The sequence below is a fragment of the Equus asinus genome, chromosome 3 (genome assembly GCF_041296235.1).
Source record: "Equus asinus isolate D_3611 breed Donkey chromosome 3, EquAss-T2T_v2, whole genome shotgun sequence".
In the NCBI taxonomy this organism is placed as follows: domain Eukaryota; kingdom Metazoa; phylum Chordata; class Mammalia; order Perissodactyla; family Equidae; genus Equus; species Equus asinus.
This window is the reverse complement of record NC_091792.1, coordinates 74,756,006-74,782,228: the sequence shown is the minus strand read 5'-3', so window position 1 is coordinate 74,782,228 and position 26,223 is coordinate 74,756,006. Positions and strand designations below refer to the sequence as shown.

Here is a 26,223-nt window from a genome sequence, read left to right as displayed (position 1 = left end):
AAGCTTTATCTCCCAAAACTGACATATTGGCTATTAGGGCTTCAAGGTATGAATTGGAGGGTGGGGAGTGGGGTGGGAGTTGGGGACACAATTCAGTCCATAGCAGGAAGCAAGCAGTACTCAATGCTGCCCCCTTGTACAAGAGTTTACCACAGCTTTTAGAAAGCTGGCTACTAGATCATTTCCATAGTAAACATTTGGGGACATTCATGATTACTGTTCATATGAGAAAATTTATTTATTTTTTTCCTACCAAGAAATAACAACTTCAAGGAAATAGCCACCCGCAACAAGCCGCTTATTTCCTTTCTGTCATGCCTCGCTCTCAGATGGAGGATTGTGTTATGTCCTGGATCGATCTGTTCAAGTTAATCACCTGAGTTTAGTGCCTGCTTTTTCTACTCAGGGAAGGGGGTGGAGTGATTTAGGTTCCGTTTTTCCTCAGTGTGTCTTGAGGCTTCAGTTGGAAACTCTTTCTTCTCCAGGTTGATGCTACAGAAACCAACACAAAGGGAGTAAATAGTTGACTGACTGCTTCGTATATATTAGTCAGACTAAATGAACTTTAGTTTGTGTGTAATAATAAAGGGGATTTATATGTCCTTTCTTCATGAGGAAATTATATTTCTCCCATTGTGCTGGATGTTAATAACAGTCAGTGGAAATTGTTTGGAGATTTTTTTCGTTTTTTTCATACTACATTAGAAACTTTGGTTCTCAAGAATTAAAGTCAGATGGGAACTTTGTTAACATTTTTGATATTCATTAGAATGCTAAATAAGAAGTTATTTTTCAAATGAAATTATGACTTGTTTTTTTAAACAGCATTTACTTCATAAGATACTAATACTCGTAGAGGCCCATGGAGAACGTACAGAAAGGAAGAGACTGTACTTACTTAGCTCACACCCCCCTCAGACATCTCTCTCCTCATATTTAGTTATTAAAGAATATATAAACAATGAAATCCAATTTTGTTTAGGTCAAAAGATGAAGATGACTATTAGCTTATTATCAGTGGCATTACAAAGATTCTTGCAGAAGATACCATGACCCCTACTCCCAGCATCTAAGGGAACACCTGTGCCTTAGAATGAGGGGAATCTCCCTAGAATTTGTGACTTTCCACAGTTCACCAGGGCTCACGCTCCCGTATCCAAGTTGAGGTAGAAGAAAGCAAGAGGGATACCATCATCTTAGCAGACCGATAGCGAGGGCCCATGTGGTAGAAATAAAAACTGCCTTTTTCCTCCTGCTCCCTTTGAGCCAGTTTCCATAAGGTTCATCCCTTCTCATTTCTACTGACATAATCTGAAGAGTCAGACACTGAGAGCAGAGAAATGCGGTGAGATCTCAGGAGAATCCACTGTAGTACAAGCCTTTGCTGTAATACATTTTCAGTATTTCCAGGCTAGCATTTAGCTTTGTTGATAGAATGTCAGGAGATTGATCCTCTCACTCTCAAATGAGAGAACAATACCGTCAGAAAGCCTGATGGCTCTGGGGGGAGAAAGGAGGCTGAAGGTAGGAACGATGAGGAGGGCACTACATGGAACTGTACAGGTCAGCACTCATGGAGGCCGAGTGGTTGTGAGCATAGGCTCATGACTTAGGCTGTCTGGCTTCAAAGCCCATCTCTTGCTTTTGGCAATTTTCTTAATCTCTCTGTGAGTTTCCTCATCTATAAAATGGAGCTAATAGATATAGTGGATTGAGGATTAAGTGAAGTAATGTTTGTAAAATATGTAGAATAGTGCTTGGCATGTGGTGGGAGCTCAATAAATGTTATAGGAGACTGAAAACCATACTCTGGGCTTTTGACAACTCTGTGGTTTGGTTTCAAGGAAGTGGATAATCTTGGGACTTCATGGAACTTTGGAGAGAATTAAAGAAACGACTCTTTCAGGTGCACATATTTGGAATTTTCCACACAGTACCTTAGGTGTCTCCACACATGGACATCTACATGACAAAACTTTTAAAATCTGTAAAAACAAGTAGACACGTGTCTCTCTTTCCTATCGGCAGTAGACTATTTTTAGCTTCGTAATGCTTTTAGAGTTACGATCTAGAACAATTATTTTATCTGAGAATAGATTGTGTTTCACACAAATCTTCAAATACATCAACATAGGGTAAAAATGTGAAATAAATGTCTAAGAAGCCACCTGTGTCACAAGGCATATTTGCATGCACTGTACCCTAACGTTTGAATCTAGGTCATCCTTCAGGTAGGCTTCCTGCAGAATTATTTTCGTTTCATAAATCCCATCAAAGCCTTTTTGCTTTAACTGTTCCATGAGTCAGCAGAGTCTTAGGGGTTTTTGAACCTGAGGTGTCTTGGATCTCATTTTAGCTTTAGCGTTTCCACATGTGGTTCTCAATAGGAGGCAATTCCGAAGTGGCGTGCCCGTGTTCCCTAGGCATCCTTCAGAGGACTTGTACCGTCTAAATCTCAGGCTCGCCTGAGTGTTAAATTTGTGAGTTAACCAAGAGATATAGTGGTTTCCATGTCAGAGGTCAAAGGAGATTAGGCAGAAACTGTCGGAAAACCATTTCATTGCTGACAAAGTCCATCACCTTCCGATTCCTCAGAGATAAATGGGAAATATCTTCATGACTCACATGTAAGACCTCCTAGGCACTGATGTGGGACCAATCGATTGATTGGTTGAATTTTGAGCTCAGTCCACACGCTAACAGTTTTTCAGTTTGATCCGGAACCTGATAGAAAATGGTATGAATGAAATCTTAATAAAGGAAATTTAAAATAACCTATGCTTAAACGTTAGAAAATCTTTTAAAAAATTAAGGCTGAAAATGTATTTTAAATCTCTCTGATCCAAGCTTATTGCTGTTTTAGTCTGATTCTCAAGAAAAAAGTTGTATAATTATCTTTATAAATCATGTATCATGTATCTTTGTTCAGCTACTCAAAGGCTTTTTAAAGTAAGCAAGACATGAACAAATAAATTAATTATAGTAATAATAAATCATTAAGTAAATAAAATGATATATGTGAATATAATAACAAATATAACAATAATAAATGAATAATAAATGAATTAATGGTTCTCTAAAAAAGCTCTAAAATGTAGAGTATGGTCCGTACTCAATCCTCAACATGCAGAAAAATGGCTATTTGCTGCCATTGTGTTTTCAGGGCCTTCCTGGGCCAGGCGTCACTCAGCACACACTTTGTAAAGACCCATCCAACCCCTGACTGTGTGGAGCACAGAGGCTCACAGAGCTAAAGGAGGCACGTTGCACCCTGGGGCAGTGAGAATTGGCATCTTACCATGAGCACAGCTGTTCCCATAACATTTAAGAAACAAACTAACAGAGGTCTTGTTTGGTTATCTTTCTAGTTACAAAAAAAACTTTAAAATAAAAAATAAAGTACCCCTGAACACCATATGGATTGCCAACTGTTTGGACAAATTTGGAGAAGCCGACACCTCTGCCAAGAGGTCCTTTGTCTTGGGCTGGCCCACAGTGAACTTTGTGGCCACCTTCAGGTAAGACCTACAGCTTTTGTATTCAATGACTCCTTTTCTTATTTCCTTTTTCTCCCCAAAGCCCCCCGGTACATAGTTGTATATTCTTCGTTGTGGGTTCTTCTAGTTGTGGCATGTGGGACGCTGCCTCAGCGTGGTCTGACGAGCAGTGCCATGTCCGCGCCCAGGATTCGAACCAACGAAACACTGGGCCGCCTGCAGCGGAGCGCGCGAACTTAACCACTCGGCCATGGGGCCAGCCCCTCAATGACTCCTTTTCTGACCTCTCATAATGACACTTGTATGTACTTTCCCCCAAAAGTTTTTTATGTGCAAATTGATCATGAACAATGGGAACTATTGGAGTAATTTCCTTTCCTTTTTGGATGAGTGCTTTTTCAAATGGGCTCTAGGAGCTACTTGGGGAGGTGGATGTTCAGGGTACGTGGAGTAAGGTTTAAGGCCCCTCTCAACATCCTGCCCCTAATCCCCAGCGAGTAGCTGTGTTTTTAAATCACTGGAATATCTTCCGTGAGCAAGTACTATTAAATAGTCCAAGTCAGTTTGAAAAATTGCTTTTATACTCTCAAATTCATTCCCTTAAAAATAGTATTTAATTATACAAATAAAATTAATCATGTCATCAAATACTGGGTTGCCTGAATTGCTGTGTACATATTGTCTTATTTGGTGTCTATAGAGAGGTGACAATTCAAGACAAAGGTATGGTCCCAGAGTACAAGTTGGTGTTCCGAGACATGTTCTAAGACTGGCACGAGGATGGGGAATGTGGCCCCCCGACCCTGGACATCCTGAGTCTACACTTCTGGGTTCACAGAGGTTCTTTTTTATATTTGAATAGCACTGCCAGCTGCAGGAACGCTCTGAGGTATAATTAACCCTTTTCCTGTTCTGGAAACTGAAACTCAGAGTGGTTAATTGATTTGCCCATGATCACATAGCTTGCCTCACATAGTTGCCATTACGTGTTTAGATTCCACACCAACTGCTCTCTCACTTTACAATCTATTTCCCATCACTGTAACACTGCTTGGAAAACAGAAGGGCCCATCAAATGCCCAACGATGAGGAGAGCACAACTGACACGCACATCCACGTCAGTGATAAACGGCTGCTGCTATTTTCATCTGCAATGGCAGTTCTAATATCTTAGTATAAGTATTTTATGTAGTTAATTTTTTCTCCCTTTTTTTAAATTGCAGTTCTTCAGAACTAAAGGAAAAATGGCACTCTTCCCTTCAAAGGTATTTTTTCAGTATACATATTCTAAATCTTTGATCCACAATAAAAGATTGCAGATCTCTTCATGGCAGCGCCCTCAAACTATTCTCCCTCTCTCTAGTAGAAGCTGTCCGAGCATCCTCAAATAACTCCTTGTTTAGATTTACCCGGCTGCTACTGCAAAAATGTCCTCTCACTTACATGCATGTTTTGCTTATTTTTGAGGAAGTTCTGCTTGTCACTCTCATCTTCCCCTTCTCTCCAACCTAATGATTGGATCCAATGTTACTCTCAAAACACACGCTCAATTTCCCTAAGTGCAGGTTACTCTACTGAGTGATTCTCAAAGCAGCTGCTACTTCCTACCCTTGAACCCAGGAAGGTGCTGGGCTCTCCATCCAGGCAGGAAAGCTCTGAGGACTGGATCTACTGCCAAATCTCACATGACAGGGGCAACCCGTTATTTTCTGGGTCATGTCTTACTTTCATGAAGTATTTTTGCATATTCTTCCAACTCATAATTTGGTTTTGCCGAGTCTATTTATATGCTTTCAAAAATAACCAAGTAGACTGAAAATATTAGCAGTATAGATTATTTGAAAAGAAGCTAATAGCTAATCCATCCTACTCTATTTTGGGTTATTATTGAATGTGATTAGGTGCATCAATCTAGCCAAAGAGAAGGACCAGCCAGAGAGCATTCCCCTCAAAATCATCACTGAGGACATTAAGAACTGTGTCTGTGTGAGTATTTTTAAGAGCAAAAATTAAATTAAATTCCAAGTTCTTTATTTGGGCAGAATGAAAGAGAAAGGCATAGACATAGACAGAGAGAGATGGAGGTAGAAACAGAGAGAGAGCGAGAGAGAGAGAGAAAGGGAGAGAGAAGAGAAGGAAAGAAAAACAGGAAGGGGAGATGAGGGGGAGGGAGGGAGAAAGGAAGAGAGGGGAAGAGAAAGAGAGAATTTAGAAGGTACCAAGTGGAAAACTGTATTTTCCTGTATCCATACTGTGACATAAAACGTGAATCCCAGGTGATATGAAGCAAGAGGAATCTATGATGGCTTCAGTGCTTAAGCATGAAAAGAATATTGCATGGTAAACATTCCTAATGTTTCTCTGGATCCTGCTAATGGTAATTATAGTGGCTTGTTGTAATAAAGTGATTTTCACAACCTGGTATTTCCTATTAGAATGAAACATTTTTTCCAATTGTTGCTACATGCAGAGTGGCCTGGGTTGTTTCCACAGTTTTTTTCTTCCTAGGATGTTTTATTTAGAATAATTGTAAAGTTACAGAAAAGTTGCAAAAATACAAAAGGTATAAAGAACACCCATATACCCTTTAGCTAGATTCACCTATTTGGTTAACATTGTACTCCATTTGCTTTATCATTTATTTTGTTGTCTCTCTCTCCTTCTCCATATTGTGTATGAAGATACCTATTTTTGAGGGTCACACATACGTCGTGGTCCTTTATCCTTAAACACTTGGGTATGTCCTAAGCATAAGGGTATTCCCTTCTATAACACCATACAGTTATCGCCTTTAGTACATTGAACATTGGTGTAATACTTGAAGCTACCATTCATGTTCCCATTTTGCCGGCTGGCCTCAGTAATGTCCCTCTTCTAGGAGAGAATCTACTGGAGGGTCAGGTATTAAAAATGCAGATAAGTTTTGAAAAGTCTTTTATTCTGAGGAATGTCAGCACTAATTGAACTGAAAAGTTTGAGACTTTTAAGAGATCAGTATATTTCTACCTTATTTTGTTGATGCCACTGGGGAAAAAAAACCATTCACCTCAGTTGTTTCTATAGAATTTGATCTCTGAAACTGTAGTGCAGGAGCCAAGACATTTACCCTGAGGAGCAAATATTCTGGGTGTTTTTCATATCACTTTGCTCTGTTATCTGTTACGGGAGCTCTCGATCACACACGATAGTATGCGAAGGTGGAAAAAGAGGCAGTTTAAGACAGTTATCTCCTGGCCAGTAGGAAAGCCGTGCAAATATTCTGATCTGTTTCTGAGTATCTGAGAGATGCTCTGCTTGAGGAGATAAGACTGGAGAGTTCCCTAGGAAAGCACACTGCCTGCTTTCATTTCACTTAGGGCAGGGGTTGCAGTCAGAATTTTTCATGGAAAATCACCTTTAAATTTTTGAAAATGAACTTTAATTGCATAAACGTTACACAAAACAAACATTTCTAATGTTCTTCATTCATTCCCGAAGATCCAAATTTCCCTCTAATTCTATTTCATTTCACCCTGGAGAAACTTTCCTTAGCATTTCTTGTTATGCAGATCTGATGCCAACAGATTTTCTTAGTTTCTTTTATCTGAAAATGTCTTTATTTCACCTTCACTCTTGAAAGATGTGTTTGCTGGATGTAGAATTTTGCCTGCAATTTTTTTTCTTTCGGCGCTTTAAAGATGTTCCACTGTCTTTTGGTCTTTATGCTTCTGATGAGTTGTCTGTGATCATTCAAACATTAATCATCTGCATATGATCTGTCATTTTTCTTCAGCTGCTTTCAAGATTTTTTCTGATTTTTGGTTTTTAGCAGTGTGGGTAAGTATCAGAGCATGGTTTTCCTTGAATCTGTTTTTTTGCCAAACAAAATCCTGTTTGGCATTTTCTAAACTTCTTGAGTTTTTAAATTTATGTCTTTATGAATGTAAATTATGTCTAAAGTTTGGGAAATTTTGGTTATTATTTCCTCATTTTTTTTTCTTCCCCATTTTTTCTCTTCTTTCTTTCTGAGATTCTAGTTACACGTATATCAGACACTTTGATGTTGTCCACAGGCCCCTCAGGTTCTGTTAACTTTTTCAATCTTTTTTCCCCTTTACTCTTCACATTGGATAATTTGTATTATCTACTTTCAAAATCATTTCCTCTTCCATTTGTCATCTTCATTATGCAATTTAGCCTGTGTAGTTTCAATTTTTTTTTCAGATTTCAGATAAAAAATTTCTATTTTTCAATATTTTTAATTTCTATGCTGAGATTCCTATATTTTTGTTTATTATGACCATATTTTCATTTCTATAATTGAGCATAATTGTAATAGCTGTTTTTGGCTAATAATTTGAACGTTTAGATCATCTCAGGGTTGTCCTCAACTCTTGAGAATTGATCACATTTTCCTGGTTCTTCATATATCAAGTAACACTTCAGTTCTTATGAAAAAAATCACATTTCCATTTTTTTCAAATTATTTGATGAAATAGTTTATTTTTTTTAAGGCGTTTGTTTGCAAAGAGCTCTGTCTACTGGAATTTATCTGTTTTGGAGAACAGACAACATGCAGGAAGAAATACACACATCCCTGGAATGACTATTTTGAACATAATATGTTCCTTATGCCAGGAAAAACCGTTATCTTACAGACCAGATAAATTAGGGAGTGATGATTAGCATTTGAAAAGAGATTCTTTTACTTTAAAAAATCTTTCATGGGAGAGTTTTTGATTGTATTGAAGGGACTTCAGACATCTTAAAAACAGCAGCACCCTTACTTCTGGTTAGGTCCCGAGGGAAACCCCATGTTTGAATGCCCCCAGACACGTCAGCACAGAAAGCTCCCAGCATGCCTGCGTCTGGGCGCTCGGAGCTCTACCATTGGGTTCTGAAGCACTTTCTCATAATCCTTAGGGCTACAAGTAGTTGGAAATCAATGAATGCTTTCATTGATAGAAGTCCCATTATAAGCAAGTTTCAGGGCCATCTGTCATATCAAGCAATTGAATTCATACGAAGAAAAATACAATGAAAGGACAAGGAATGAATTACAAATGGATTCCCTTTGTTTTTAATGTCATCTTCAAGGCTCTGAGTGTCCCCTTATGCTGTCTGTCTTCTTTAAGCACCGTTGATTTAGGACAGGGGCCTTCCTGCCTGATAATACTCCAAAACTATGTGTGCAGTCAGTGTTCTTGGTTACCGTTTTTCTTCTTTTAAAATGTCTTTTGGAGTTCAGAGTTCAATAGATATCTCAGAATCCTATTAATCACTTTCGGGTACTTTTCTGTAAACTGTCTTCCTATTTTAATGGAGCAGTTTCTCACTGTGAGGTGTGGCAGGGAGCTATTGTGAATACCCTAGTCACTGGCAGAGTTTGGAATGGAACTTGAGTTTCTCAAATTTTCAGTCTAATTTCCTGGACTCATTGGTTTCATTTAATTTTGTCTCAACATATCTTGACAATGAAAACTTAGTGACCATCATGCCAGACACAAAGAAAGTACTCACTAAAGAATAGCTTTTAAAAATGCCTTTTATAGCCAGTTCTTCTGATTTTACCAACACCAAGTATGTAATTGCAAAGAAATAAAGCCATATTACAAAAGCACAACTCAGGAAGAGAAAGGGTTCAGCTCCTCCTTTTTAAACCACCCCCCCTCCATTACAGAAATAGCCTCAAGGTGCTGAGGACCAGCCCACGGGCCTGCCCGGAATTCTCAGTCTTTCTCCTTCTTGCTTAAGCTGTTATGTTTTTTGTGCCACAAATCCTTTCAGAGAAATGTTTGATTTACTGAAATGCTTCCTACTAGCCTCATGTTATACAAAGGAATGAAAGTAAATGGTATTTAGGGGTTTGTGCTCTGCATGTGCTGTGCTGTGTCACTACCTGAAAACGAGCTTGCCTTTAGAATACGGATAGTAATTTGACAAAAATTATTTAAATTTTTCAAATTTAAATTATAGCAATTTTTCGCATTTATTTTTTACAGTCTGTAACTGTAACAGTGACCAATTCGGATACAGTGAATAACATTATCAACATGTCACTACCAATGCTTGGAATAACTGTAAGTTACCTGCAAACTATTTTTACTTAAAAACCAACTTTAATTTTTGAGATTTGTGTGTGTGTGTGTGTTTGCATAATGCACCACCCATCATGACAACTGATTATTATGGATTTCAAAGTCATATTTTGTCCCCCTTCAAATTTGGAAATTGAAGGCAGCAAAGCTATATTATTAACCTATATATGGTTGCTATTCTTGTATTCCCATTTTAAATTTTGTGCAAATGGAAAGTAATAGCACAATGAAATTGGGCTATAATTTTAGAGTGCTAATGGCAACATGCATTTTTATTGTATGTATTTTATACATGGACAATCACATAAGATTCTAAATATTTCCTCCTCCACTGGACTGTTCCTTCTGTATATTCTTTCCTGATTCCTCCCCTCCCATCGCCATTTGCCCTGGTTGTCATTCAAGGACTCAATCTCAGTATGATGAACCCTAAATAAGATGTTTTCTTGTGAACTTTGATATAAAGACCACCTGGCTACAGGCTCCACCCCATTGATGCAGACCCTGAGGATGAGTTGGCTGATGCCCTTTGTGAATTGGTAAAGGAGGAGACAAGTTCTGAATGAGACCACGAATCCGGGGGTGTTTGTGTCCACATCACTTTCATCCTGTTCTGCTTTTAAGTATCTGCTCTTTGATACTTTGATGGAGCTGGTGTGAGCTGTTCAAATTCTTTTTGGTGAGAGATACATATGTTTGAGGACGAGGTTGTGTCAGGGAAAAGAGAGGGAGAGTGACATGCAGATGGACAGAAAACAAGGAAGCACTTGTAAAGCACGGCTCCTCAAATAAAATTCTCTGGAAATGTAAAAATGCCCTGCTACAGTGACAGGGCGTAATTACAAGACTTGTATTTAAAATTTGCCTAACCCAATGGTATAATAAAGCCTCTTAAAAGCTAAGGGCAACCAGAATTTTCCATAAGGAGCCAATGATTTCTGTATAAACAGAATTAATAATAATACATTTTAAATGAATTGGAATTTATATGCATGAGTAAAGCACACTTCTGCATTGATTTCTAACCTAGAAGATATGTACACTCTGAATAACAATTAAACCTTGGAAGAGAGTGAGTGTTTTTAGGGATGAGGTTAGGGAGATTGATTAATGATATAGCTCATTTTATTTCATGATTTTAATTTTCCTTAGCGTAAAGTGATCAATCTCACTAGACAAAAAAATTTCTATTTTAATGAAGAGTTGGGCTTATTTGGCTATATATGTATGCCTGATTGAAGAGATTCCAACACAGTGTTTCCAATCCCTACCTTAAAAGAAAAGGTTTTTATTAGCTCTCATTTCCTATTTGCAACACAATTTTGAGCAGATTTAGCTGTGCAGGCACGTGTGTGTGCCTGTGTATATGTGTGTGATGGCTGCCACAGCTGGGACTCTCCTTCAGAAGGGCTAGACTGATTTTTAATTGGGAGTCAAGGTCAAGCACGGTACCTATCAATCACCAACAATTCCGTTTCAAACATTTTTTGCTTTATCCTCTCTTGGAGAACTCTTTAAAATAATTCAACTGTCTTTATAATTTTGACTTGTTCGTTCCGAGTAGGCTTTACAGCATTACTGGCAACGATTCTGCTGGGAGTGGCTGTGCTCTGCATCTGACCTATTCTCTCGGTTACAGTTCTTGTGGCTTCTTTCCCGCGTCTGCACCAGAGTCAGTGTGCTGACTTCACTGGGCCATCTCCTCAGGGCCTCCTGGGCTTCCGCCTCCTTTAGCTCAGGGTTGCTGAGCCATCGAGGCCTTTCAAGCTTTACTTTCATGGAACAGTCATGGCAGGGTGTGTGGCTCTCTGGACAGCATGCTTGTCTGGGCAGGGACATTTGAAGGCAAAAGCCAACATTCTCCAAGGAGTCTGGAGATAGCAGAAGGCAGGACTCTCAAGATTAGACTTTTCCTCCTTAATAAAGGGGGCATAACTGTGATTTCTTTTGCTATCAGCCATGCCCAAATTGAGGGGCTGACTGCATTGTGTTTCCATAGATCCTTGGCCTTCATCAACAGGGACAAGAATCAGGGAGGGTCTATTGGAGGCTGTGAGAGGGATAAGGGGTTACTGAAATCGGCGCCATTGACTCCGAAAAACTGTAGCCACCCCCATTGACCAAATAGCATTTATACTGGCCCCAATTTTTTCTTTTTGGAAGCAGAAATGCTAAGGAACTGGTACCTGCTGTGAAAGATTTAGTGTGACACATAGTTCTTTTTGTTTCCAAGGGCTCTGAGAAAGATTACCAGCTGTGGGTCAGTTCCGGCAAGAAAGAGGCCCCATGCCCACTCACTGGTAAGTGTCTGGGAACATCTCAGAGGGGGCTGATTGGGTGGAAAACTGCAACTCTGAAGTCTCAAAGGAACAGTTTCTCAGTCTCAAGCTCCAAGACCCTTAAAAATGAAAATCTTATGCAATATTCCTTCCTACATTTATTAAATAATTACTAAGCACTTACTCTATCCCAGGCACTGATAACATCTCTTCATTCCTTGGCTTATGGTCTAGTTTGTGGGAAATGTGAGTTTTTCTTCTTTACTTTTTTACTTGACAAGCAGAGCTGTCTTGAAAAACTTATACATACTTACTTCCTCAGGTATGATGGCAACCTAGATCAGAATTTCTTTTCCCATCTATTTATTTTTTTATATTCCAGTCTTGAATTCCTCTGTTCCATTTCCTAACTACTAAGTAGCCTCTATTTTGTGAGAATCTTAAAAAATCCAGCCATACCTCTGAATCCAAGTACAAATATTTATTTAATACTTGCTCTGTGTCCGAAACTTTTCTCAGCATCATAAGGAAGATGAGATAATCGCAGTTAACTCCTCACGTCTTCACTGACTAAACCACCGGTACTTTGCTGTTTCTCAGGCCGAGTTTTCTAGCATTGTTCTTGAGGTTATTGATAAATCGATTACACCTCTCCTAAAATCGTTATTAGAGCAAGTGAGCTAAAAGAATAATAATAATTCTTGGATCAGCAAATTTGTTCAGTGTGGAAAATAGAGGGACTAAGACAAGGGAAGGGACAGGCTCTGTCACAGACCTGGCAGGAGGTCTTCTCAGCCGTCACGGAATTGAAGAGAGTGAGGACATTGCTCTGGATGAGCTTGGGCTGAAGGGAGTGTTGTGGCTGGTTTGATCTTCTATCCAGACCACTAACACTGTCTCCCTGTCGGCAATAAGGCTGTTTTGCTTTCTTTCATTCATGTGTTCACTGCAGGAGCACTTTGAATTTCCTTCAAGAACTTTTCTTTTGCGTTCATGACATGGCTAACTCTCTGATGCCAGAGGACTAGCTCTCAGCCGCCTCAGCTTTTGACATGGCTTCCTCAGGAAACTTAATCATTTCTCACTTTTCATTTAAGGTGAGAGGTGTGTGACTCTTCCTCTCATTGAACACTTAGAGGCCATTGTAGGGTTACTAGCTGGCCTAATTTCCATATTGTCATGTCTCAGGGAACAGGGAGGCCTGAGGATATGGAGAGAGAGGGGAATGTCAGGTCAGTGGAGAGGTCAGAACACACACACATTTATCCATTAAGGTCTCCGTCTTAGATGGGCAGTGTTCATAGTGCCCCAAAACAATTACAATAGTACCATCAAAGACACTGATCACAGATCACCATAACAACTATAATAATCATGAAAAAGACTGGAATATTGCAAGAACTATCAAAATATGACACAGCGACATAAAGCGAGCAAACACCATTGGAAACACGGTGCTGATCGATTTGCTTGACATAGGGTTGCCGGAAGTTCTCAATTTGTAAAAAGCGCAGTATCTGTGAAATGCAATTAAGGGAAGCACAATAAAACTAGGCATGCCTGTATTCTTCAAGAATGAAATCCACACCACACTGTTGGGGAAAAGTGCAATTCTCCACAGAGAACTCTATGGAGAGGAAGCAATTTAAAGCATGGAAGAGTAAAACAAATCACATGGCAGGCAACTCCCGGTGATGTTGGGGGCAGTTTTCCACTCTGTAAACACTGTTTTGCACTTTGCTTCTGGGTTTCCAACACCGTGCAGCCTTCCCTCTGATGGCTGCCTGGCAGGACCCTGGGAGGGTGGGCAGCCGTGGGAGGGCAGCTGAAGGCACAGAGCCCTGCTGCTCTTGAGGAGCCCTTGTCTTTAGAACTGACAAAAGGAAACAAAAAATCTGTGTTAAAATGACATTACAAGTGAGACAACAGTGATCACAGCAATTCTGAACATATATGGTCCAATTCTTTAAAAACCATTGACCACCAATGTTTATTAATATATTTTCCTTGATCCTTATAAGTCTGTGTGAGGGTAAGCATTTAAAAGGATGAATGTCAGGCTCAGAGAGGTCAAGTAATTTGCCTCAGATGTACAGATCTAGTTAGTGTCAAGGCAGAAACTAGAAGGCATTAAATATTCTCGGAGGGAAACACAGCAAAAGTCAACATTGTGCAATGCACTTACGGATCTATGCATTCCAAAGAAAGCAATGTGGTTAAAAATCTTTTTCTCTTTCCTTTTTAAACTCTTTTGCTTGGGCACCTGCTTTTTGCAAGGTGTTGCTTGTGAGGGTGCACGTGGCGCTCGCTCGGGAGCACAGCCTTCTTCATCCAGAAGCTGCGGGAGAATGGCAGCACACACTGGTGTGGCCCACACGCTCACAGTAAGGAGGTTTGATCCTAATCCATCACCATCATCCTGATGCATAGTTAGATTTTTCTCTGTACAGGACATGAGCATCCCTACATAATTAAAATGAGCCATCGTCCAGCCACTGGGCTCCTGCCACAGGGACCAGAGGGCTCCACCTTCCAGGAGTCCCCAGACACGCAAGGCCAATTCATCCTGAAGCCAAGGCACCCAGCCAGGAACCAGCAGAGGAAAGGTGAGCCCCTCCCCTCCGGCAAGCTCCTTCTCTTGGCTCATGTCTCCACTTCCCAAACGCGTGACACAGAGCTGATTTTCCATGTGTGGGTGGAGGGCCCGTGTGGACAGGAACCCAGTACCCGCTCAGAATCAAGCTTAGAGAAACTCCAAAGGTCTGAAATCAAGACCCAGCTCAATTCTAGGAAGGTTTTTTTTCTTTTTTAATTCTTCTAGGTAGACAGTTGCTCCCTTCTCTGTATCCCCAGAGCACTGTTGCCATATAGTTCTGTGTCTGCACATCCATGTGTCTTCTCAGAGCATGTGCTTCTACAACCTGAGAACGTGCCTTCCCGATCTCAGGGATTTGTCCAGTATCTCAGTCTGTCACGGGAGGGGACCAAATGACCACATGTCTTAGACACACCTGGAATCAAAAACTCCAGTGGAGCAAAGAGTTATGGAATTGAACTGGACTCTCTTCTGGGCTTCGGCTGAAGTGGCCTTGGGATTCCAGAGAGAACTGGACTCTCAAGTCTGTTCCCACAGCAAGCTCGCTTTCCACGTCTGCTTCAGACCCAGGGCGAGACCAAAACTAGACTGAATGTTTACAGTCAGGGCTTTTTTATCTTCCTTCTTGTCATTTTTTCCCCTACCACTCCAATATTCTCCCATTGATATTTCTTTCTCTGAAGAAGACATTTTATTTATTTGGGAAGTATTTGAGCCAGAATAGAATTTCTACTTCAAAGTATTTTTATTATGATTGTTATTCTAGAAGGATAAAGTTTCAAAAAATTTATTTTTTAATACACACACCCTAATTGGAGCATGAGGAAACACTAACCTAAATCTTGCCAGGAGTGTTTAAAACTAGCTAGGTTCTGGGGGCCAACCCGGTGGTGTAGTGGTTAAGTTCAGTGCGCTCCACTTCGGTGGCCCAGGGTTTGTGGGTTTGGATCCCAGGTGCTGACCTACACCACTCATCAAGCCAAGTGGTGGAGGCGACCCACATACAAAATATAGGAAGATAGGCACAGATGTCAGCTCAGGGCCACTCTTCCTCAAGCAGAAAGGAGATTGGCAACAGATGTTAGCTCACTGTCTATACATTCTGTCTATGCTGATAGAGTAGCTGAATGTGTAGCTTTGTATCAAGGGATAGAGCACTCTTTTTCAGAGCATTCTTGTTTAAGCTGAATAATGGAATACATTTGGATAGTTTTAGAAATAATAAAATCAGGTTAAGAGTAGGAAAACCAGGTTGCATACAACAACTCAACCTATATTTTAACGTGTATCTGAGACAAACATTTGTACATGCAGACATATAGAAATCTTCTCCTGGAGTTAAGAATGTATTGGCTTTCTTCTCTCTTTTTAAAATGGTAGGGGTATCAAATGCCAGGCAGGAAGAAGCCTTAGTTAGGGGAGTGGTGGCATTCCTTCATGACTGCTACCTTCTGGAGGCAGTGAAATCAAACGGAGAATGGGGGTGGGGTCTGCTTTGGGGGGAGGAGACAGATGTCTAGGCCTCCTTAGGCCCTCTGAGTGAGGGAGATGAGATTTATCAAGGCTGCTATGAGCCATGCCTTATGCTGAGTGGGACCTTCTAGTATTTAGTCCAAAGAGGTGTAGGTAGCATCATTTACATTAAAGTTGACCAAACCAAAGCTCAAAGAGTTTTGAGTAAACTTATCCGACTAAGCGGCAGAACCAGGAGCCTTCTGTTTCTCAGATCCTGCTCTCTCTGGTCCAGCCCCAGGAGCACTGCATCCACGTGAGTGGACATGGAGATGCACTCACTCCTTCCCAGGAAGGCCGAGTGGTTGGGCGTTGAAGGCTACTTGGTGAAATGTTGCTTCACTGTTTATCCTTCTACAACTTGGCTCCTCTGTTGACATTTTTAGTATTCGGTATAAACATGTGATTTAAACAAATGTTAAGGTACCTTCTTAGGTAAACATTCATAGCTGAGCAGTAGAAACTTGGAACTCAGCTTTTCCTTGCTGATCACCTTTCCTTTGAAAAGCATTCTTTTGACAGGGGCTGTTGGGTAGTTAAAAATCATCTCTGGGTAGCTTTGTGGGGTGTCCGAAGAAACACGGCCACCTGGAATCTTACCACATAGCCAGCATTTAATGACTACTTCCCAAGGACCCTGACTGCTGATAGTCATCATGGAGCTGCCTGAGTGTTGTGGCCCCCAGAGCAGAGGCCAGAGGCCGGCTGAGAAGTGGGCTCAGGCAGGTTGTGTCTTGAAAGGCAGATCCTTTTGCTGAAAGAAAGTTGACCATGGTTGGGCGTTCAGAAAGCAAACAGGGAATCTAAGAGTGGGAGGAGACTTACTATGAAAGTAGATGATTGCCAAACTCCGCTTGATTTGAAAACCAAACCTGGTTAGCTTTCGAAATGTGATCTGTCACCTGAATCCACTGTTCATACTAAACATCAGAAAACACGGACAAGTACAAGTGAAGTGTCTCATGCAACAGGCAGGAGAGAGCACTGCCTAGGAAGCATTTCCCCTGGAAGAAGTGACCCCGAGTCTGAGCAAGCCTCTATGTTTTCAGGATGAGGGGAAGAAGAGCACATTAACACCACAAAGATGCAGTTGGCCAATTTCCGAATGTGGGAAATTCTGTGCAAAAGCTGACTCAGTTCCTCTTTCTTCTTGCCATCGCAATGAATGTGCCGTAAGTAAATTAAACTAACTACTACTGATAATCTCACTTCTTCTTTGGATTCAGGCCAGAAGTCAGTGAGAATTAATTTTATGGGCAACTGGGCCCTCCGGCGTGGCTCCAGTGCCTGCCAGGACCTTCTGAACATGACGCCACCATCCCCAAAGCCAGGGCAGCTCTTCGGCGTCAGCCTCGGAGATGTGTGCAAATGCGACAGACTGCCCCCTTCTCTTCTGGTGGGTCTCATTTTGGTCTTCTGTGGCTTTCCTGAGGAGGGAGAACTCTGAGAGGTCAAGTGTCTCGTTTAAATCTATCCCTAAACGGAGAAATCTTTAGACAGCCGCTGGCTTTGGGGGAAAAGCTTTGCTAATATTACATCAAAGAATAAAATCTGATTTAGGTACTGCTGAGTCATAAAGCAAGCACGACAAAGAAAAGATACCCGTGTCCATTCCATAGGTTTCAGCAAAGACCCACATATGCCTGCTCAGATCAATGCAAATGGGCTCTATGTGGATGAGTCTCTGAGAGTCCACCCCGTCTCATCTTCTCTGAACTCCACAGTAGTCTTCAGCCTCCTTCAGCTGAGTCTACTCAATCTCACTCCTCAGAATGTCTCAGGTGATTTTGACCTGTATTTCCAGTGCTGAAGCATACAGACTCAGCCTCTGGCATATGTGGATCCTTTCATCCAAATAGAATGTGTCAAGTGACAGCCACAGAATTTGGCCTGTGTTAACTCAAATTGGTGTATGGAATTGTCAGTGTCAACACTTATTGAGTGTCCAGTATCTCTCCAAGCACTCTACCAGATCTAGGGAACTTTAGGCTAACGATGAAGAAATGTGTCATGCCAGTCCCATGCTCCTACTACCTCAGTCCTTGCAAGTTTCACAGCAAATTTAGGGGGTAGCTATGATTATCATCATTCTCACTTCACAAATGAGAAAAGAAAAGTAACCTCACTAAAGTGTACACTGTGCCCAAGGCCACACAGCCAAGATGTAGCATCATAGGATTCAGGTCCCTTGGATTACCTGACTCCAATACCTAGAGCCTTTCTGCACCACAAGCAGAGGACATGAAGATGCAGCAAAAGGAAAGGAAAGAGTGATGAGAAGGGGATGTAATTAGAGGAGGAGGAGAGGGGTTTGGAGAGCCCAATTTTAAAAGAGGGAAAGCAATCCAGGAAGTAGAAATGGGGTACGCAGCCCCTTAAAGGGGAATGAACAATGGGACACGGGTATGGCATGAAGATTTCCATAGCTGGGGAAGAGCAGCTATATTAGGGCACGATGAGGAAAGATTGGTGGAGTAGGAGCGGGTGATTCCACAAAGGCCTGGAAGCAGGGAAGTTTGATTCAAAAGTGTCAATTCACTGAAAAGGAAAATCTGACTTAAAAACTGTTTGAAATGTTTCAGCATATGAATGTAGAAGGGATGGTTGGGTAGAAAATAGAGACACTGAGAAAAAAAATTCCATGTTTGCTTGCATTCCCCCCCCCCCAGCACTGCACCTCACTTACCCCAGCTCAGACAATGGGGGAGCTGGTGCTCTGGGCTCCTGGATACGAGGTGCCATTGATTTTTCCTTTCTCTTCTTCCCTATAGGATATGCTTTGCTTTCTTAAGCAAAAAGGGCCACTTACAGAGGGCATATTCAGAAAATCGGCCAATATGAAATCATGCAGAGCCCTAAAGGAGACATTAAATGCTGGGGACAAAGTGAACCTGGACTGTGAATCTGTTCTTGTGGTCGCATGTGTCTTAAAGGTAGGGAAACTTCTAGCATTATCCACACACAGCATAACTCTGAAGGTACATGATCAATTTCCTTCACCGTGATTGCCCAGGAACCATAATAGGCATAATAGATTGAGAAACTGAAAAACACTTCACGAAGTCCAAATTTAAGGGCGTTAGTTTGGGTGTTAAAAGCCCCAAATGTTAGATATACTTTCCTTTTTCATCACACACTACCTTCTCCTTCTTCATTCCTGAACATTATCCCAGAATAATAATAATAAAAATTCTAAACACACACTTAGATATACAGAACGTTTACCAGAACAAACATCCTGTTTTTGATGACTTCTTCACCATTGTCCTAATGAAAGCAAAGTTTACAAAAGAAAATTCGTATGAAACATTTGAAAATAGATATAGAGGTTGACCGTAGTCAGTAAGCCAACATTTGTCATTCAATGAATCAAAAAATGCTCAATGAGTGACCAAAAGCTCCGTTCACTTCCTCATCCTTCTTTCGCCTGTCTCTTTTAATTTAAAAGTAGTGTAGGGGTGACTTCACTATTTTTTGCCTTCTTTCACCCTTACCAAATTTGGCATCCTTTATTAATGTTTGTTAAGCTTAACCCACCACCCACGATTATGGTCACACAGTAACAAGCTCCTACCACATGCTTCTTCTTATAAATCTGACTTTTAAAGTAGGTGCAGCAACGAAAATTTGTTTGGAATTCTGAAAATTCAATAGATTTATACAAAAAAGGTTTTTAAATGATACCGCTAAATCACAAATATCCAGTTATGTTTCTATGAAGGGAATCATAGAACAGGGAAAGAATTGACTCAATCCATCTTGGTATTTGTTAATAGCTCTAAAGAGGAATGTCATAAGTAGAAATGACTACAATAGGTTATTAAAATTCTCTTATAATCGAGATTCCATTTGGTCTTTCCTTGTTCCCCATGATTGTTCAGCTCTGTCATAAATAGGGACAGTTCAGAAGTGGCTTAGAGTCGACTACTGTGACACTGGGATGATTAGAAATATACACTAGGCATGCAAATAGCAAGTTGAGTGTTGCCTTCTGTGAGGTGCCCACCTGGAACTGATTTTCCAGCAAGAGTTAGAGTTGCCCATCAGTAGAGTCTTGCCTATCTTTCTGTTATAAGTACAGACTAGCAAGGGGGTGGCCGCTCGTGGGTATAGTTCTTAGACATTCCTAAAGTTGACTGATCTTGGTGGGGAATCAGACTTTGCAACTTGGCTTTGATAATACCATGCCCAATGAACTGGGGTGTTGACCTAAACCAGAAATGAGTACGTCATCAGGACCACAGTGAGTTTGCCATTGAGCTGTCTAAAAACAGAGGTCCAGCAGTGAATACCCTTGGCATATTCTGCTCAGGTCATGTTCTGGCTTCACCACACTCAGCCTCACCAATGGGCTCCCACAGAACAGGGTTCAGGAAACAGAGAGGAAACACATGCTCCGAGTGCATGTAGTGTGGTACGCATGAGGCAAGGGCCCTCCTGCACACTCCCAGACTCGAAGAGCTGGCCAGAGTTGGACTGCTTCCTCCCTCCAAATATATTGGAAGCACTCCATAGGAAACACGGTGAAAAGCACTAACTACCATGGCTAGCTACAATACCATGGGTACCACACACCAATCAACATAGTCAAAGTGAGAGGACTGGGACTCTGTCCATTGGCTTCTCTGCTCTGTCCCCAGTGCTCACAACAGTGCCTGGCACTAACAGCAGCTCAATAGGGATTAGCATGAGTGAACCATCATTAGATTCTAATTAGGATAGTTGCCCTGAGGCACTTCTCGAGCAAGCCACCACTAAGAGAAGGCATGTGCTGCTGAGTGAGAACAATGGAAGCTAGGTGTGCTTGGAAGCTAGCAAGACAATGTGACAACTTCCCCTCAGTCTTGCACAAACATTAAAGCTTCGTAAATTTTAATAGGCCCAATTCTACGATGTTAAACTTGTTCCTCAGCCCTCTAAAGTGACAGATGTTCCAGGCCTCCACTTAGGAAGCTGACATTTGTGCGTCTGTAGCCCTGATACTCAGAGGCCTGAAGTTGCGATGTATCCAAGTTTTTAGTAAGTTTCTTCTTTTGGAAGGATCTGCATGTCCCACTCACAGACTGTAAGGGGTAACACATTGTTACCCATTGGGGATTTTGATATATTTCCAATGTCTGCTGCTTCCCAGTCTGCAGGATTGAACGTTCATACAGTTAAAACCAGGATGAACGAGGCTATTGTGACGCAGTGTTCTCCCAAGGAGCACACATACCTCAAGTCAGAAGGCTCAGTTCTCTCTTAATATGTGTGCGAGAGCACGAGGGTGTGCACGTTTGGTTTGTTTCAGAACTTCTCTTGCTTGAGTTAAGAGCAAGCACTGTGTCTCAAATGGGGATGGGTATTTCTTCTCAAGAAACTAGCAGGATTGAGGATGACGTCTCACCGGACCTTGTCAGTTTCTACTAGTTTACTAAAATGGACACCAAGAGGAAGTTCCAGGTGATAGAAGGGGGCTTTCTCTTCGCTCCCACTGTGGCCCACTCTGCTTTGATGCTTCTAAGTTTTAGAAGTCCAATCACCCACTTCAGGGTGTGCAAGTCAGTGGAGAGGTGGAGCTGAGCGCTGCGTGGGTCACAGTGTGGGAAGCCTGAGAAGGAAGTGGGGACAGAAACTCAACTTTTCAACTCCATGTTTTCCCTGTAATTTCTCCAATATGTATTTGCCATAAGAATAATACTCTTCTTTTGATGTGTGTAAGGATTTTCTTCGAAACATCCCAGGGAGCGTCTTTACATCTGACCTCTATGCTAAATGGGTCAGTATAACTGATGGAGAGAACGAGGAGGAGAAAATCGCTGCCACTCAGAGGTAACGATGCCATGATTACTCTACTGGGGCACACCTCCAAAGTACAATCAACATACTCTTAGGAAAATATTAGCTTATACTTTACAGCTTTGTTCACTAAAATAATGACCAATGCCAAAGAGTTTGATTTGACCACTCCCACGGAGGCCAGTTCAAAAATAGTGGCGTGCCTTACTGCTCTTATTGAGTTCTTGTTCTTCTCCTAGTCTTGTTAATAAGGAATCCTTGACCATTTTATACCTTCTGAATATGTTGTCAACGAAAATAATCCATAACCAGTCAATAAATGAAAATTTGGGTGAGTTTATTCTGAGCTTAAATTTTAGGATTATAACCCGGGAGGTCTTTCCACAAAGGAACAGAGCACTCCAAAGAAGTGGGGGTACATAGGGTGGTTATATATCCTCAAAGAGGGTGTTTCACATGATTGAAATGTCCCTCCCACAATAGTCACAAGAGTGCCCTGTCGGCACAGCACTTGATGGACACAGCAGGTAGTGGGTCTGCTATCTCCAAGGGCGCAGCAGGAGGCAAGTCTATTGTCTCAAGCTGGGCAGTCACAGGTGAGCGTAGCAATCAGTTTCTAGCCTAAGGAAAGATGCTTAATCCTTAAGGAGACACCAACGTTGGCAGGGGGAGGGAAGTTGCACCTTTATCTCAAGGGCCTTTTGCTCTTGCCATAGGGAATCTCTAAAGCAGATATACAATGCATGCTCAACGGCCTCTGGTCAGGCCCTTTTGGAAAGACAAGGTCAGGCCCGAATTAGGTTTACACCAAAATGGCTTCCTCATATATTCCAATATATCCTATTACTTGCCATTTTTATTTGACAATATGAAACTGAGAGCAGATGAAATCCTTTGGTCCAAGAGAGATGCTAAAGGACCAATCTGCCAGGGATATGGTCTTACCTTTGTCAAACACTTAACTAGCCAGAGAAGTTCTTATCTGGTTCAGGAACTGAACGCAATGAAACATTTTTGCCTGGAACTTTGCTGGGCTCTTACCCTGAGTCAGTGTTCCTATATTGCTACCTTCAAAACAAAGGGAGCCTTTGAAATTTCATCGCTGTTTAATTTAATCCATGAGCTTTTGTGAACTTTAATTGAAGAGTTTCTGCAATGTTTCAGAGTTTTAAAATATATTTAGATTAAATTCGATGTTAATAAGATGGGCCCAAATGAGAACACGTTCTAGGTGTTTCAGGGAAATGTTTCAGGCAGCATGTTTAGGAGGGCCATTTCTGCATTCTCGTGCATGTTCACTGGGCTTTGTGCCTGCTCTACAAAGAAGTCCTCTGTTCCCTTTCTCTGTATTTCCAACTTCCTGAGCAAAATGATGTGTTGTCTTTAAAGGTCCATTTTTGTGTCTTTAGGCTTTTGGATGAGCTGCCCAGAGCCAATGCAGAGCTCCTGCGCTATCTTTTTGGAGTGCTGCACAACATTCAGCAGCATTCATCCGTCAATCAGATGACAGCTTACAACTTAGCCACCTGCATAGCCCCAAGCATTCTTTGTTTGCCCAATGCCTGCAGCACAGAATTAGAAAGTGACATCACAAGAAAGGTAATGAAAGCTCTCATTTGCATGCCCTAGGGGTCAGAGTCCCCACTTGGAACCCAAAGTGGACGGTGTTAACTCTGACAGACCAGTTTTTGAAAGTGTATCCGTTGAGTGGCAGAGTCATTTATCCTCCTCTGTGGGGATGGGAAGGAGGGTTGTTAAGGGGGAACTGTGAGCAGTTGAGTCTCTCCTCCCTTCCTGTCCACGAGACTAAACTCTGGACCGACTGAACAGCAGAGAGAGGAGTGGCCCGATATGACAGAAAAGAACCTGGGCTTTGGAGTGTGACAAGCCAAGGTTCAACTCTCAGCCTAATCACTGAGGGATGTGTAACCCTGGGCAAAGTTTCCAAGCCATGGTTTCTTCATCACACGATGGCGACAACACCCAGCTCCTCTGGTCATTACTGGCACATCCTAGGCAGCTTGGGCAATATGAGCACCCATGGCTCCACACACTTTGGCCTTCCTCTGCCAGCTGTGGCTCATTCAGAAAAATACTTGGCTACTATTTTGCCTCTGCTATAGGGTGAGGAAACTAGTAAAAGATTCCAGAACTTCCTATCAGAGCTACAACATGCCCAATAAGATCATAGCTGTTTCCCAAGAGAGTTTCCCAGAAAGTAAGGGTGGGGCAGGCAATGCAAGAGAAGGGGCTGCAGCCAGACAAACTGAATGGTGTCTCTCCAGCTGCTTTCTTCCCTCACAAAAACCCACAGAAATCTCTGCTGCCCAAGTTTAAGCAGCACCTAAACTTACAAATGAATTTCACATATCCGTGTCTATTGGGTGCTTTATAAATTTTCCTAAGATGCGATATGTCTATTATATCTCAACAAAACTGGAAAAAATGTTTAATGAAAATGAATAGATAAAATTTCATAAGAGCCTATACATCTTCCCCCAAACATCCTATGTGGGTTACATTTGAAAATTGCCTTTGTTTTCAAGATGTAACCATTGATATAAAAATGTTAGCTTTTAAACTAGACCACAAATTATGCCTTTAATCCACTGATGAAAAGTATTTTAAAACCTGTGCCCAAAGTACTCACGAAAGTATCACAGTTCGTTCTTAGAGAAAACTGGTTCTCTGAATTTTTCTTAGTATTCTTTCACAATTTTTGTTAGAGCCAAGCTTCATGTATGAAATGTGATTTATAACTATGCCATATGAAAAAAAAAACACGTTTTTACCCTTTTGTGTTGCAGATTTCTCTTGTGCAATTTTTGATTGAGAATTGCCTCCAGATCTTTGGAGAAGACATTGCTTCCCTCCTGGGGGAGAGCTCCATGCATTGTGATGGCAGCGAGAAGGCTGCAGATCCTTCGACTGACTTCGGAGAAGACATTGCTTCCCTCCTGGGGGAGAGCTCCATGCATTGTGATGGCAGCGAGAAGGCTGCAGATCCTTCGACTGACTTCGGAGAAGACATTGCTTCCCTCCTGGGGGAGAGCTCCATGCATTGTGATGGCAGCGAGAAGGCTGCAGATCCTTCGACTGACTTTGGAGAAGACATTGCTTCCCTCCTGGGGGAGAGCTCCATGCTTTGTGATGGCAGCGAGAAGGCTGCAGATCCTTCGACTGACTTTGGAGAAGACATTGCTTCCCTCCTGGGGGAGAGCTCCATGCTTTGTGATGGCAGCGAGAAGGCTGCAGATCCTTCGACTGACTTTGGAGAAGACATTGCTTCCCTCCTGGGGGAGAGCTCCATGCATTGTGATGGCAGCGAGAAGGCTGCAGATCCTTCAACTGACTTCGGAGAAGACATTGTTTCCCTCCTGGGGGAGAGCTCCATGCATTGTGATGGCAGCAAGAAGGCTGCAGATCTTTCAACTGACTTCGGTGAGAAACAGGCAGCGAGGCCGCCAGGGGTCATGAGAGATACCTAGACGGGGGATCCAAGAGCACATCCCAAGGGCAATGATTCCCATCTGCTCCTCCTTCCACAGGCTGGCTCACAGGTCAGGCAGGGTTGCACACTGTTGTGAGACCAAAGAAAGAAGAAGTCGAGGTCTCTGACTTCAAGAAGTTGCTGGTGCAGCTCGTAACAGCTTTAGGAGACATCATGGCATAATAGAGTGTCTGGGAACTTTTTCAAACAAAACTTCAAATCTATTATGTGTATAATAGACATCCTCTGGTTGAAACCAGAGTGAGGGCCCCGAGGCGCTGCTGCTCAGTGGTCCCTGAAGCACCGAGGAATTCCAGTGCTCTTTGAAACAGATTAAGAGGAGCAGCATCATTGAGAAAAAAGGAGCTGACTTGATGTCAGACAACCTTTCAGAGTACTGCAGACTCCTGTGCTACCATTTCCTGGCTGTTTGATCTTTGGCCAATTATTCTAGCTCATTTTCAGTTTCTTCATCTCTAAACTGTGGGGGGTAATAATGTTTAAATCTTAGGAGTGTTGTAAAGATTAAGTAAGATAATGGATGTAAAATAAATTTGTGAAAAAGTATTTAAGAAGGCTAGTAGAAGTGCCCCTGATGCTACAGCTGGTATTATTGGTGCCTCGCTAATCACAGCTAACGGGCAGGAGTCCATTCTAGAAGGTAGAGTTTAGATTCAGAACCTGGGGGCCTGTATCATGAGCCCCTTCCTATTTTTGACATTTCTTGGTTTCAGACATTTACCTCAATGCTCTGAGGAAGTCTTTAGGAAAATCCATTTCATCACAATGAGATGAGTCTAGTATCTGAGAATATGCTTATACTAAGACAATCGTTGGTTTTTCATTTCAGGAGTGTCAACCAAGCAACCTGTTGAATCCAAGCCAGTGAGAGTGATAGTGACTTACAAAAAGGCACAACTGCAGAATGACGCCAAGGCCCCACGTGGCGTGGGTCCACCCAGCTCCCTGTCTGCAATGCTTTCAGTCACTGAAG

The 26,223-nt window shown here is 41.8% G+C and overlaps 1 protein-coding gene across 1 annotated transcript in view; it reads left to right on the top strand.

Moving 5' to 3' along the window:
* Positions 1-25,763, top strand: part of LOC123282843 (rho GTPase-activating protein 20-like) — a 30,740-nt gene extending 4,977 nt beyond the window's left edge. The window contains exons 2-11 of the mRNA XM_070506565.1: positions 3,369-3,518; positions 4,721-4,762; positions 9,479-9,556; positions 11,808-11,874; positions 14,304-14,459; positions 17,188-17,357; positions 18,733-18,894; positions 21,663-21,772; positions 23,149-23,338; positions 24,547-25,763. Of these exons, the coding sequence (XP_070362666.1) occupies positions 3,417-3,518; positions 4,721-4,762; positions 9,479-9,556; positions 11,808-11,874; positions 14,304-14,459; positions 17,188-17,357; positions 18,733-18,894; positions 21,663-21,772; positions 23,149-23,338; positions 24,547-25,227 (1,758 nt within the window). The 5' untranslated portion in view covers positions 3,369-3,416 and the 3' untranslated portion in view covers positions 25,228-25,763. The remainder of the gene's footprint in view (positions 1-3,368; positions 3,519-4,720; positions 4,763-9,478; positions 9,557-11,807; positions 11,875-14,303; positions 14,460-17,187; positions 17,358-18,732; positions 18,895-21,662; positions 21,773-23,148; positions 23,339-24,546) is intronic.
* The last annotated feature ends 460 nt before the right edge of the window (positions 25,764-26,223 follow it).